At 34.5% G+C, this 16,539-nt stretch overlaps 1 protein-coding gene across 2 annotated transcripts in view; it reads right to left on the bottom strand.

The window, feature by feature from the left end:
• The window catches only part of tafa5a (TAFA chemokine like family member 5a), a 162,847-nt gene that overhangs the window by 109,613 nt on the left and 36,695 nt on the right, over nucleotides 1-16,539 (bottom strand). The window contains exon 1 of one of the 2 annotated variants that reach the window (XM_052555291.1): nucleotides 14,729-15,334. The exons of the other annotated variant lie outside the window; for it this stretch is intronic. Within the exon in view, the coding sequence (XP_052411251.1) occupies nucleotides 14,729-14,837 (109 nt within the window). The 5' untranslated portion in view covers nucleotides 14,838-15,334. Of the gene's footprint in view, nucleotides 1-14,728; nucleotides 15,335-16,539 lie in introns of those variants that run through there. 2 annotated transcript variants of the gene reach the window in all.

Below are 16,539 nucleotides of genomic sequence, written 5' to 3'. Positions count from 1 at the left end.
ACAGTGTCTCTCAGTCATCACTGTTCTGCTGAGTAGCTCACTGCCTCCTGAGGTTGATTTCCCATTCACAACTAATTTTCAGTTGTACATTTAATCTACATAGTTTTAGAAAGTCAAAAGGACTATGTCCCAGGTTTCTTCAAGAAGGTGGGCCTGATCAGGCCTGATTCAACACCACGTTAAGTGAACTGTGTTGATAGTCCATAAAGATGTAGTTAGAACTAGTCACAAATTTCAACATTTTTCAAAATAACTGTAACAGTACTGGCCAGAAAGTTCCCACTAGACAGAATAGACCCATTGCTATGAATGACACAAACTTGTCTGGTCATGATATCAGACCATTGACAATCCATTGGCAATCTCTTCTAAATTCATTAAGATTAATTAGAGTTGTTTAGGGCTGAATTTTCAGTTAACTTGTAGTGTTATTATTGACTATATAATGCAGGTTAATTTCAAACAATTATGAGAATATGGATTAATAAAACAACAAGAATAAAAATCTCAGATACTAAGTCAATACTGTATGGATAGGTACACCAAATAGAAGCTATAATACATATGTAAGTCACTTTGGATAAACACCATCTGCTAAATAAATAAATAAATGTAAATGCATACAGCCATAGTACTGGAAGACAACTAATTCTACAGTGACTGCATTCATGCATATGGTGAGTCAGCATTGGGGTGGAGTTTTATAATTCATTCAGTGCTATATATCTATATTACTTTGGCATGTGATTGTATTTCATAATCATGGTTATGCACAAGTTCAGACAGCCATTTGCTCATGAATATTTAGTCCTTCACATGAATATGCATTGAGTTAGGGAAGTGGCTCTGTTGATGCAGATTTATGGTTGTGCATGGGACGTAATTAAAAGGTAGAATACAAGCAGCCAGAACCTTGAAAACAAGCTAGACAGTGTTTCAGACCTCAGGTGGAATGTGTTGTCTACTTTGAAACAAGTTCTTCAAAGGCATGCTAGCAAATTATGGGTTACGGTGATTAATTGTATCAAGTAATTTATTTATCTCTAAACTGAGTAACTGAATGTTGACTTATAATGCACAATGTCCCTATAAAAGAAAAACAACAGCATCTGTTAATATGTGACTAATGCTACATTGAGTATTAACACTGTCCTACAAAAATACCATAGCAGTATCAAGGCACAAGGAAGAAGTAAGTTATCTGGGTTATCTACTTTTTTTAACAAATACCTTTAATTCAGGCATACTATTTTTATTCACGCATGTTTTTCACCTAAACTGGAAGGGTTGGGGTGGCATATACATTAACATATAAATTAACAAATTTTATTTAAGAAAATAAGAGTATTCAACATCACTGATCCAACTCATGTACCTTATTGTATACCAATAAAACTATATGGTTAAATCAGGTAGAAATATTTCCTTTAACATAACAATTGCAGGTTACCACTTTTTACAGTGTGCTTTAGTAAGGGAATGTACATATACAATAACTGAAATAATGTAGGTCTCTTTCAACTGAACTAATTAATTTGTTGTTTGAAATATTTTTTCTCTCAAATACAGTAAATGGTGATGTTGTTGCCTTGCTACAATTACCGCTGCAATGAACACTAGAAAGTGCACTTAAACATCATTGTTATGTATAGCAAAATGTATTTTATGTGCTGTTTGGTTTCATTTACCGATTGATGCAAATTGCACCTGGCAATTTGTGTGACAGAAACACAATTTATAATTAACCTAATTTACATAGAAACAAGGTGTGTTTTTGTAAAAAAGTAAAGTCAAATACTAAATGAAAAAAGAAAAAGTGGGCTTTTGCTCTGACAAACACAGCTGTTTATTGAATTCTAGGTATTCAACTTTGGTCAGTAACTTGCCCCACACTGTTAGTGCTACAGACATGACGCATCAATCATGCGGCTTGTTGAGAAAGGTGTATTTTTATTTGGGGGAGAGTTAGGGATGGTCTCTTTTGACTTGTGGCAGCAAAGAACCACTTAACAAACACTCAGAACCCCATAGCATCCACATAGCATTGCTCTAAAAAGCACTCAAGAGCACCTCAGTCCACTGACAACCACCCACAGTGACTTCTGCATAGGCAAGTAGCACTTACATTTTCTTGAGAAAATCTAAAAACATAATTTGTGAAATAAGCAAAGTATATATATATATATATATATATATATATATATATATATATATAGGTTTTAAAGTACAATAACCAGGTACTATGATACAAAGTTCAGTAAACTTGGATAGTGATTTATATTTAAATGGAAAAATGAAAAAAAAATAAAAATAAAAAAAAATAAGTTGGCTTTTATAATTGGACATTATAATTAGCATGCCTTTCTGAACAGTAAACATTATAAAATAGAAAAATAAAAACATAAGATCAATATTTTTTAAACCTATCAAGCTTAAAGCACATTGCTTGTGATTTAAATGCAAGTCTTTTGTACTCCAAGGTTAGTCGAGGCCTGTCACACTCCCTCAAAAACACATAATGCCTGACATAGTTTTTCTTCTTCAGTCAAGTAAAACACTAGCACTTTAACTTTCTCTCCTTCACTTTTTTTCTCCCTCACTCTTTGTGGAGTTTGACAGCTTGAGAGTTGTTTTCCCCCATCTATTCTCTCACTAAAATGTGGCAAATAGACATTTGAAACCTTTTATCAGCCCTTTATCACCTGTTTTCTTCAGTATGTGTGAGACAAGAATGACTGAAACTAACATTTAGACACTGACTGTTGTGTACTTGTCCGTGTTGATAGTGCAGGTGAGAAAATAAAATGTAAGAATAGATAGTGTGAATTAGGTTAGTTTTCAAAACTGTTCCTAGTCATAGCTGGGTTTTCAACTATGGGCACTTTAGGGCCAGGGACATGGGGAAATGTAGGTTATCCTACATCCTGTCTATTCGGCTTACCTGATTCTGAAATGTATAGCTAATACACACACACACACACACACACACAGACACAGAAACATTTATATATATATTAGTGGTGGGCCATTATTGGCGTTAACGTGCTGCGTTAACGTGATACTCTTATCGTGCGATAAAAAAAATATCTCCATTAATCTATTCTCAAAGTTGGGTTAGGAGCTATACTAAGCAAGCTATGATGACTTTCACCGTGATATGTTATATAACCGACTGGCTGAGGCCAGCCTAAAAAGATGCCCAGGACAGTTGACGGGCCACTGCTGTGCATCGTCACGAAAGCTTATCTTTTTCACATGTTTTTAAGCCTTACCGCTTGTCGATTTAAATATTAAATCATCCAAACACAAGACGCGGAAAAGCTGAACAGAGTAGCTGGTTACTCGCACGCTGTGTTCGGTGCGCACAAGAGAGAGAGCCGCGTATCATGGACAGCGACACTGAACCGAGCTCTTATCTGAGAAGTTCTCCTCGAAGTCCCTCCTGCACCTGAACAAACAAATACAAATTGCAGTTTGAACAAACAAAAAGATGTGAAAGAGCCCAATTCAGTACTCGCGGTGTTCTGGTGTTTCAGGGCTCACGCGGAGAAAGGCGTCTCAAAACGCTTGAACACCGAATCTGCTTCTTTTTGCTCTTGTGTCGACAAATACATACAAAATGTCAAAATACCCGCCTTAGAAAGTATGCTTGAAAAAAGCATTTCAGTTATTTCTTAAGTGAAAGTAAACAGTTGAGGAAAAAAATAGGATGTTTATTATATTGGATGCGTTCATCGTTCCTTAAAGTGACCACGCCTAATTTAGCTACTGGCTGCTGTAATGTTAATCCAAGAAAATGAAAATGAAAATCACTCATTGCTCTTGATTGAATTACTTTGTAGTTTTAACAGTCAAACCAAAAATTATTCAGACACCAGATATAATTTTTGATATATATAGCAAAACTAATAATGTGAGAAATGTTGAAGGTGTCTGAATAAATGTAGGTTTGATTGTATATTTAATTTTTACATTGACTATCCAAGACTATCCAGTGCTATTTTACATTTAATTTTTCGGTTTCTGTACCTTGACACCTACAAACTTGAAAAAAAAAACTTAAACATTCTGTAAATAGCACAAATAAATAAAAATAAACGAACATACAAACATTAAACAATTTCAAACAGGGCCCACTGGTACAACCCACTGACCACAGCTACGGCAACTCGAACGAGCCATTTTAATCTAGATTAATCTATATTAATCAAGATTAATTTCAAGATCACAGTGAGATTAATCTATCTTAAAAAAAATAATCTATGCCCACCACTAATATATATATATATATATATATATATATATATATATATATATATATATATATATATATATATATATATATATATATATATATATATATATATATATATATATATATACATACTCACAATAGCATATGCATTATATGGCACCATACTGAGCTAGCTGAGTCATTTAAACTTCTTGTCATGTGGGAGAAAAAGATAATAAAAAAAGATATATATATAATATATATATTTACACATACTTTTTTATTTTCTTTTTCTCCCACATGACAAGAAGTTTAAATGACTCAGCTAGCTCAGTATGGTGCCATATAATGCATATGCTATTGTGAGTCAAACAATGGAAACATTTGTCTGTATTTATAAAGTAATCAATGAAAAAGCTAAGTACGTAATTGCCTCTCATCTCTCTCTCTTCCTGACCTTCCTGACTCATCACAACTTTTAATATATTTGTCTTAATATATTATACAATATATTAATATATAAACAGAATATTCATTTTCTGTATCAGTCAGTAACACAAGTTAATAAATAGTTATGGGTTTTGTTCAAATCACTACACATCTATGACCAAAGGCCTTAGCAAGCAACACTAATAATTAACAGTCCCTTCTTTTCTCATTATGTTGGCTATTCATTAACATTTGCTTTACAGGTACATCCCACCAAGGATGTCTTGTCAGTTTTTGCAGTATTCAAATTCACACTGGTCTGCAACACCCAGATCATGTCTGCTTCATAATTAACAGTCTCTCCATTGTGCCGCACTCCCAGAAGCTTGTCTGTTTGACTAGCATTGCCGCTTAGTAAACAGGAAGACAGTTAATTATTTCGAAACTTACATTCACAAATAACTGGCTACTGGTCCCCCGCTGTTAGTAATGACACTGTGCGGTCAGTAATTAAAGAGTGTTTTCACATGAAACTACCCAACATTCCCTCTGAGAGCAGAAAAACCAGTGAGAAAATATCTTTTTTGTTTTATTTTTATTTATTTTTTTGTCTGGTCTGAATTTTGTTCCTCTCTCTCTCTCTCTCTCTCTCTATCACCGTATCTCTCTCTTTTACTGTTGCCCTTTTCACACAGAGTAGAGCACGACCCATGCTCTCCTTCAATCACCTTTTCATGGGTTACTGTTTCCATGGCAACTTCCCAAAAAGAAACAGCAGAAATATCCGTCTTTAAACAAGCAAAAAGGAAAAAAAAAAATAATAATATTAATAAAATAGCTAAAGAGTATTTATTCAAATACAGGTACTTATAGATACAGGGGTTAATTAAAACTAATCATAAATACAGAAATGAAATATACATTAACCATTTTAATAATTATTACGTGATATAGATATTTACAGAAGGATTTCTAAGTGCGACAGTACATTCTGAAAGGAACGTATAGCTAAATGTGTGAAAATATTATTTAATTGTGTTTTTCGGATACAAAAATTGTTTTGGTAACACTTTAGAATAGGTAACACCTTTTAGTTGCTTATTAGCATGCATATTACTAGAATATTAACTATGTATTAGTGATAATTAAGAACATATTGATGCCTTATTCTGCTTGACCTTATTCTACATCCCTAATCTTACCCAATACCTAAACCTAACAACTAACTTACTAACTATTAATAAGCAGCAAATTAAGAATTTATTGAGAGAAATGTCGTAGTTAATAGTTAACAAGTGTTACCTATTCTAAAGTGTTACCATTGTTTTATGGTCCAGTTCTCACTGTTAACAAACCATAAACTAAGACTTTTGCCTCAGTTAACTCCTAGTTTGCTGCTTATTAATAGTTAGTAAGTTTAAGATTAGGGATGTAGAATATGGATAATATGTGCTTCATAAGTGCTAATAAACAGTAAATATGTTAATACTGGGCATGCTAATAGGCAGCTATTAACAGTGAGAATTGGTCCCTTTACTAAAGTGTTACCAAAATATAAGCTGTTACATTTGACTCAGACACAGATAAAATCAGCCCTTTTATTATCAATACATTTAAAATGTATTTCCCTCTACTGTCATTTTCACCATAGGATGATATCAAGCATGAATATACATATTTTGATGTGGTGGAAATGGCTTTTATTGATTCAGAAAAACAAACAAACAAACGAAACGGCAGGATTCTCCAGTGATTCTTGTATATGGACTGATGGAAGGGAGTGCATTTCCTACAAGGTGCCACAGCTGAAGATATTTCCAAATCTTCTTGTTACCTTACTTGCACCGGAACTCCACTTCGCACATTTTTAGTCTCATGTTCATTTTTACATCAGTTTTACATCAGTCTGTTCAGCCAGCAGTTATAGTACTGATGAGCAAGTGAAGCTTCTCAATGTATTCAAGCCGTGTGTTACCAGTGTTGCCAATTATTTCATTACTGTCTGTACAGCTCGTCACCAGCCGCAGCCCTCACAGTTTTGCACGCTGCAGCACACAGTGATGGGTTTTTGTTTCATCAATTAGTCAACACAGCTAATGTGCCTAATACAAGCTTGTGGTTTCCCCATCTCAAAAAGGAGATGCAAAAAAAGTCAAATCAAGTCTCATTATATTTATTTATTTATTTTTTGCATTGCATTTACATTATTGTCATGTCAATTAAGCACATTACCATAATACAAATCACTATTTAGACATTTCTTAGCACCAAAAACACTATGATGTATAAATATCATTATTATTTTTTATTTTATTTAGATTTTTGAAATCCAGAAATGTCACGAAAATATCACAGTGCTTTTTGTGTGTTTGTACAAATGTGCATATGTTTGAGTAAAACAAATGCGTGTGTCAGCATAGAACACATACATTTTTGGAATTTTCCTCCGGGCATCACTGCAGTATCTATCCATCTATGAATGTAAGATGTGGAAACTAAAGCTTATACAAAGGAATGCTGTGATACAGGTGTGTGTTTGCTGTGAGTGTGTGTGGTGTAATGTATGTTTACAACAAAGTTCTCTGACAGGACCTCCCCAGTGCTCATTCTGATGTGAACATGAGCCAACTCTAGCATTTCCTCATATCTCATTGGTTGCGATATTATCCTTGGGCTTATGGAGCCACCAAAGGTATAATTTATTGTCTGTTCAGCAGGCAAATTTTGCAAGCCTGGCAATTTCATTTGCAGAATAAATATCATTATTAAAATGCTCCCTCTTTCTCTTTTTGCCTATGCTATAACATATTTCTGTGATTCATATCCCAGTTGTGATAGTGTGTGAAAAATCATTTAATTATCATTAAAAATCTATGTACTGCGAATAAGTCGACTAGGGGACTGAATAAAATTAAATATAATGTTATTTTAGGTACTTTTTAATGTAGGCCCATGCAAAATAAATGAACACTGAATATTTCACAAAAAAAGCAGGTGGGCCTTAGAAAGCCAAACTTCTTGCCATCTACATTTTTCATCTTGTTCTAAGTGTGGAGGAAGGATGGAAACAAGGAAACTCGCTGCCAGTTTGATATAGGCTATGTTCAGAATCACATATAACCGTACTACAATTCTGTTTCTGAATCATGTATGTTTCTGTATAACTGTGTTTGTGTATGTGTGTGTGTGTGTGTGTATATATATACACGCACACACAAACACACACACACACACACGCATATAAAGTGCACAGAATGCAAACTTGTTATATACTGTTTATAAATTGTACTTTTTTCTACACAAATCATTATTTGGTTTGACTAAATAAGGCCAGAAATGCTTACTGCAAAAACACATTGTTAATAATGACTTGTTTCGTTTACTTCTAAAAAAGTATGTATTAATTCATTCCAAAACCATACAATCTAAAAATAAGCTAACATTGTAACATTTTTTTTTTTTTTTTGTGTGAATTTGATTATTTATATAAAGCATTCATGGATGTGTCTGCCATTGATAGAAATAAACAGTACCATACATTTATATGTAACATTATAAAGGGAGCAATGAAGTGTTCCTATAAATGAAATCTCTTTGAAATAAAAATTAACTGGCCTTTTGCCAGTGGAAAGTCTGTCCTCATCTTCCTCCAGATCCAGAAATTCCTGTGAGGACGTAAGCTGCTGTCAAATCACTGAACGCTTGCCAGCGGCAAGCTAGTTTTACGGAGGCATCACCTACTTACTTCCTGAAAGACATTTAGGTAAAGGATAGTTTTATGTTTATCATCCGCTAATACGCTTGACATATAAAGCTTATTTGAAGGATGAATTTTTAATAAAAAAAAAAGAAAATAATAATAAAATAAATCATTTAAATTGTAGTATTTTGTCCCACCTGTGCATTGGCACTGTGAAGTAATTCATTAAAGCTTTTCTTTTTCTTTTTTTTAATTGTTTTTATTATTATTATTTATTTTATTTTATTTTATTTTTTTTAATAAGTATATGTAAAACTAAGCTAGTTCTGTAGAATAGTGTGCTTTATTGTAAACAGGTAACTAGAGAGAGTAAGAGCATTTATGGCCAAGTGAGGACCAATATATCTCAAGTAACCAAATTACAAGGAACATGATTATCTCTTGCACAGTGAAACACTGGAAGAATCTCATTTGAGTTTGCTTTTATGTTCAAAGGACACTGATTACAGTCTAATATGAGTGTTTGAGTATGCAATGATGGTTTACTGCCGTCCTGTATGACTAACATTTGTAGGACAACAGCATCCAAGACCATCATTACTCGCAATGAAATAAGAGGGTAAATGAAAACATTATACAGAGAAAGTCTTATTGCTTTCCTTCCTTTTTATTCATGGCTCATAAAAAGGGGGAATAAATTCTGCTGTTCCAAGAGAAAATTGTTAGTTGCATGCAATTTATTCAAGGATGCAAGGCTAAAGGAATGTGACATCCTGCATTATAAGGGTTTCATTAAACGGCAATGCCTTTAATTCCATTTTCAATTGAAAATAAGAATACCAATCATGGTGCGATGGAAGACAAAGTGGATGTTGTTTTGCTATGAGCCAGGAGATAGTAATCACTCCACAATTGCTTTTGATACAAACTGCCCACAATGCCAATGATTAAGACAGTCAAAGTTACAATGAATAATGTCTCTATTGTTATACTGAAAAAAAAGGGAAAAAAATTGGATTTTCGGAATAGAACACATTTTATCTTTTCTTATTATTTTTAAAAGTATTGAATCATTACTGGAAATGTATTAAGTACATTCCCACAGTGAAAATGACTGTATATGTTATTTAAACTTAACTAACATACAATAAACATTAATAAGAATAAGGTATTTTCAATGTGTGTCACTTAATACAACATCAATCTGAAATCCATCCTTCAATCAATTAATAAGTATTGTCTTATCAGATACTGCTTACACAAACAACGTTATGTGTAACAAATATTATAAACCAGCAGTTGGAGTATGAACTTATAGATTGTTTTATCCTCAAGGGAAGCAATGGATTCAACAAGCAAACTGGGTAGTAAAGCATGAACACGGAACTAGAAGAACCTCTTCAAGAATGAACAGTATCTTGTTTAAACAGGAAGACTGGCCCCTACTTTACAAGCAGGAAAAATGCTGAGAGAGACTTGTCAGAATTTGCATTATCCTCATTATTGAATGCCTTCAATTCACCTGTAACCTCTATTAGTTGTAACTTAATAAAAATGTAAGGATGTTAGAAAAACATACAGCCTATTCAGAAATGAATGTTTTGTCTGTTAATGCAAAACAAGCATTGTATTAAAAAAAAACGTTGTACACAGCTTCTTAGCATTCCACGGTAACACTATTGTTTAGGAAACACATATAATCACTATTGACTAGTTGCTTATTAGCATGCGCTTATTACTAACAAATTGACTTTTTATTAGTACTTACAAAGCACATATTAACGCATGACCATATTCTAGATCCCCTAACCCTTAACACTACACCTGAACATAACTACAACAACTTCCAGCTACCTTACTATCAATGAGCAGCAAATTAAGAGTTTATTTAGGCAAAACTCGTAATAGTAAATATGTGTTATAGTGTTACCCATTTGATTACTAAGGTTTAGCTATAGGAAACTATCCTAGAACAGCACTCACAGCCTGATTTATCCCAGTGCTACAATCAGGTATGGACTGAGAGAGATAATTCTGCCACACTTTCTCCATGAGTGAGCTGAGGTCATAAATTAAAAGCTATCATGCTTATGTCGGATGCATGAAAGTAGAATACTCATAATTCATGTAAATTAATAGACTGATTTGCAAGATCATGCTCAATTACTGGTGTTGATGAGAGATTTTATGCATGTCTGTTGGCTGGGATACAGTCAGAAAATTTGATCTGTCAATAAAAGCTATTACAGTTTCAACCGAGTGCACTCTTACTTCGTTGAGCGTGCTTAGCACAGTCAAGCACACCGACAGAACCAGCCGTGAGGGGACTGCAGCAGTCGAAGAACGAAGCAGGAGTTCTGCTGCCTACCAGTCCCCCGGGAAACTCCTATGTGTGAGTTCAGGAATCATAATTACGATGTGATGTGTGTTCAAGTGATTTTTGTCAAGTGATGGACATGTTTATTTCATCATTTGCATTCTGACTCAGAACGTGATGGGAAATCTAGTTTTGATGCATGCTTATGACATAATAAACTGGCTAACGGAGTCATATTTTATGGTTTATTATTAACAGTCTGGTTTTTATTGACTGTACACAAAATGTACAAACTAAGCTGCATGACAAAAACTGTAATTAGGTAATCGTGGTGGCATTTAAGAGTATACATTTCTTAATACTTTTTACACAACTAGAAGAGAGTGCTTGTTGATAAGCTTACTAATGCAAATTATGGAATTAAGGTGTATAGCAATGGGCTTAAAAAATTAGAATGTGTGAGAGCTGTCAGCTGATTTTTTAAAGGGTATATATTTTTTTAAGTCTAGCCAGGCAACCAGGTTGTCCCTTTTGTAAATTTGTTTAATCTCTCTAGTTTGACACATTTCAATGGCGCCACTTCTGAGCTATGTTCTGGCAGTTCTTGAGAAAGAGATCCTTCCTTTCAGCTTATTTTTTTATTTTACTTTCAAGCCACAATGACGATTCCACTATTCAGAAGTTCTCACTGCAGTGTATTACCAGCGTGTTAAGTGTAGAGTAGTACTGAAGAGCCACTTCAGACCGACGTGCCACTCCAGGGAAATATTGCCAAATCTTTCCACACCATCAGTTTAAGCACCTTCAGAAAAGGCCGCTATAGATGAATAAGTCTGCCATCTGCCAGCCAGACAACCGACACTTGCTAATTGCTGTACTGTGCACCAGTATGTTCACTACAATTATGCAATCAGTACATCATCACAGCAAACAAACAGCACTGGGGATTTCAGATCACCAAATCCTCCAAACTGTTGCTTTCAAAGATTGTGTTGCCAGGGTTGGTTTCAAAACAGACATGTTATACAGAGATTGAGTTCTGGCTTTAACCACATAACTTTAGGATTTAACAATATGTCATGAGTAAAATTAAATATATTCTAAGAAGTATCTTTTAAAACATGGGGGTCAAAAGAGGCACTGGCATCTTTGTAACTGAAATGTGTACAGTTAAATACAATAACTGCAAGCTAAAAAAAAATAATTGTATTTAATAATTTTAATAAATTTGATTTAAAACACTTCACTATGAATAACTTGGGGGAAAAAAACAGTAATATTAATACTTAAATCATCGGAGGTCATTTTCACTAAAGACGATAATAAATGCTAGGGACACAAGTCTAAAGTGTGATAACATAGACATAAAAATAGTAGTGCTGGTTTCAGTTACCCAGCAGGTGGCCATATACAACATTGCAATCATGTGAATTATCTTCTGAATGCTGTGATTGACCTATTAAAATGAAGCATTCCAAATAACTGTGTAATAATTGAGAAAACACTAACAATTACACGTAATAACAGCACAAAGATAATTAACTTTCTGCACAGCTCCAATTATTATATTGTATAGAAACAGCATAGTTGAACTAAATGTCAGAGTGAGTTACCAAACTAACCTTTTATATTTTATGAGCATAATTATAATGGTATATAAGACATACCAGCAATTAACATGGCCCAATGTGACACACAGTAGAGCACTGAAACGAATGCTGCAGACTCCCATTTCAAATATTTTATCCACAATTTAAAAAAAAGGTGTCCACTTCAACTTTATATCAAAGGACTGTACAATAAAAGATTTCCTGAGCTAGTCTGCATTATTCCTGTGGTCAGTGGAGTTTATTCAGTGCCTGTATAAATTATCTCGTCGCCTAGTCTAAATAACGACCTTGCAGCCAAAGCAAATTCGCTCTCACCTCTGTGCCTCATTTACTTCAGCAGAGGTTTCAATAAGCACATCACTTATTATTATTATTATTATTTCAAAATAAGCTCCTGCAATGAATGAATAAGAATGTTAAAATACAAAATGCTAATTAGACACATCCTGGCATATTGTAGACCTGAAATGAGACAAAGATGTACAGAGCACAGTCATGGGTTGTGCCTTTTTTTATCTGTTCATTTTCAGTTGATTGAAGGGAAATTAACCATGCATCTCAAAACCAGAAGGTCTCAATGCTTGCCTTGAGTGGTATCTTTTATGCAGCTTCTTAATAACCACTCCTGTTAATTTCATATACTCAAATGCTACAGTATATTGTATGAGTATCACGCAAAATACAAGAAATACTTTGAAAGAGCAGTTTGTTGTCATCAAGCATGGAATCGGGTCAATACATGTGTGTTGACACACAGTCATATACTAATTATGCTAAATAACCTTCCAGTTCTGCAAGGTCAAAACACACACACACACACACACACACACACACACACACACACACACACACACACATGCACACACACACAAACGCACACTCTCTCTCTTACACAAAAACGGCACATTATTTCCCCCAATTTCTCCAAGCATATACATATCTTTACTAACATTATGCAATTTGCACATATCTGTTCATGCACTGATGGCAAAACCAAAGAAAAAATGATTTTAAAATCTCATGTAAACTTCTTAGAATTCATTTATTATTCATAGTTTACACATTCAGTGTATTTCTACCATTTCTTTATTTACATCCCCCCTCCCAACCGTTATGTCTGTTAACTTCTGGCTCACCTTGAAGGTATTATTTTTTTTTTCTGTTAGACTGATCTTTGTATTTACATCGGGAGCACAGGGACAGGTTGAAAACACACTCCAATCCCCACAGCTAAGCAGAGAAACCAGCTGACCTTCTGTCTCATTTATAAACAAACCGCTCTTGTCTTCCCTTAAGGCACATGCAGAAGCCAGGATAGATGTCTCTTGAAAAGGACATCCTATATCTACTGTGTCAGTGTGTAAAGGTGAAGCAGCAGTATCTAGCTGACTTGTCTGTGTGGCTCCCATTTCTCACCTTTCAGCATTCGTGTTGACACGTTACCCCTTCAAGTTGTTTGCAAATCAGTACATTACTGCATTTATTTTAACCTTGGATTTGTATTGCTTTATTGATTTAAAAAAATGCAATGACACAAGATAAATAACAATAAGTATTTAATAGACTAAAATCTAAAATTATGTTAGTAGATTGTTAAAGAAAATACTATAAATTAATTTTTTAAACGTGCATACAATTATGCTGTATTTAACATCTCGTAGATTGTTCTTGTGAGTAATTGTAATCACAGTTATAATACTGTATAAGGCTTTTTTTTTACTATTTACATATTCACACACACAGACACACACACAGACACACACACACACACACACACACACACACATATATATATATATATATATATATATATACACACTAGGAAAAGGGAAAATGTGCAGTTATTATTTTAAGATGCTTGTTAAGTTATTGTTGAACTGAGGATTTATGAATACTTTATGCACTTTATATACTAGCTAGAAGTTCATTTTAAATTAACTTAATGGGAGACAATAATCACTTTTAACCTCAGTTTTACCCCGTAGATAGACTTCAGTGCCATCTATTGAAGAAGAAGAAGAAAAAAAAAACCTTTAAATCTCAGAACTCAGAACACAGCTCAATCTTTTGCGATATGTAGCTATCACATCTTACCTCTTGAAGATGATTTAATTTAAAGCCATCAATCAAATACGATTTAAGATGTCAATGTTGCACGAATATTATCTGGTAAATCTTAGTACGGCTACAAAACAGAACAGCGGGGTGTTTGGCTTAGTTTGGCTTGGTTAATATTTCTCCTTCCACACGCATTCTCTGTATTAAAGGGAAATATCGACATGATTGCCCACTCTAAAATAATAATAAAAATAACAAATCTGTAATATTCCTCCATCAAATCATCAAGAAAAAGACTAAAGTGGTCTACATGTAAGATTTCCGAGTAGCTATAGGCAAATATAACACGCTGCATGTTATTAATTACCACACACATTTACCTTCTCGTAGGAAGCGAGAGTGGATGAGAATGATGAGAAAACAGCAGATCGCCGCTCCCGCTAGAGCCCACGCAACTCTCAGCATCAGCATCCTGACTGCCTTCAGCATCCACACCACATCTCCATTCTATTGCCATAAAACAACCAGCACCTTTGCCGCGCTTTTCTTTCAAAGATTTAGAAGAAAAGAATCCGTTCTTTTTCAAGAGATGCCAACTTTAAGGAAACAATATTTTTGATGTTTTAGAGCTTTCACAGCCCATTGCAAAAATGCATCAATTTCCAGTTTGTCTGTGGCTGTTGCGTGGATCTAAGGCGAATGATGTGTGATCATCCTCTCCGAAATCTCTGGTTTACGCACTTAGAGAACTGCGCTGATCGCTAGAACTGTCACACTCCTCTTATTTTCGACTGGTCCTTGGTGTCTGCCACGAGAAACAAGTCAGATTGCAAACAGCCGTAATTCCTGCATTAATTCGAATGATCATGTAAAAAAAAAAAATGTCCCAACCGCGACGCATGTGGTGTTGGTGATGTGTTGAGTCTGTATCTCCGCCTCCGTCTGTGCAGTTACCGGGGTTTGATTCTCTTAACGAGCGCACTTTCTCTCCGCTCTGACGCATACTTCGCCTCCACTTGCCTGAATAGACGCGTTTGAGAAGCGCTCGCCGGTGGATGCGTCACAGCGCATGTTCCCTTAGTCTGACGTCAGAGTTTAAGTCTTAAGTTCTTTCTTTGTGCCATTTGTGTGCTGAACCTTTCAGAAATGTTGTGCACCGCAGGATTTAAAGATACCATGAAATCAAACCTGATGTTTCGTGGCTTTAGGGTAATTTGAGGGCATCCGTATGTTAGTGGGTCATTGACATGCGCCATTCGTGCGCTTTGTGCCACCAAGGCAAGGCTTACTGATATTATTCACATTTTTCATTATTATCATTCAGTATTGTATTATGTATTGTAAACTACACTTATATTTCGTGTAGCTAATTCAAACTGTATAATATGTTTTACAAGGATTGCTAATGAAAAGAATAGAGTACATACAGTTACATTTACTTTCCTCCAAAATACATGCAGGTTATGTAAATGTAAGATTAAAATTGCTCATAACTCTGAGTGTAAATGTATATCTGTCTGTTATTGTTAGCCTTGTTGTAGACTGGCCACCTGTCTGTGGTGCTTCCTTGCCTACAGCTTAAAATGCTGCGATAAGCTCCAGGCCTCATGTGACCATAGAGTAAATGGGATATTTGATTTAATAAAACTACAATAAAGAAAGGTGATTAACTCTTTTTGTGCGAATTTAGAATTAACAAATTCTGTAGATAAATAGATCAGCAACTTTGGATCTGACAGCATGATGCAAAAATGCAATTAATTTTAAATAATGAGCATCTTATATACTGGTTTGGAAAACAGGCATTGCTCAGTCACAAAATAACAGACAATTGCTGCGTGTAAATTTGAATAGTATCCACCCTAAATAGTATTCAAAATTAGAATTAGTGTGTCCCAACACATTTATTACATCTGGAAAAAAGCATGAGGTCAGTTCAACATGGTATGTCTGTTCTTTCCAGTACGCTAGGAAGAATTGTAATGTAAATTAAATTAACTGAAATGTGGAGTATGCATATAGTTATATGTTATATTGAGTTAGTGTGTCTGTTAAAAACAATTATGCTGTGGCAGTATGTCCCAAAACATGCCTACACTTCTGCTACACACTCAAAAGGGTGCATATTTTTAGGGCATGATATAATTAAAATGCAGAATATAATTTTGTTAGGATCTTAAGGGTGTGATTT

This window comes from Carassius gibelio, chromosome B4, assembly GCF_023724105.1.
Source record: "Carassius gibelio isolate Cgi1373 ecotype wild population from Czech Republic chromosome B4, carGib1.2-hapl.c, whole genome shotgun sequence".
Taxonomy (NCBI): domain Eukaryota; kingdom Metazoa; phylum Chordata; class Actinopteri; order Cypriniformes; family Cyprinidae; genus Carassius; species Carassius gibelio.
This window is presented reverse-complemented; position numbering and strand designations above follow the sequence as displayed.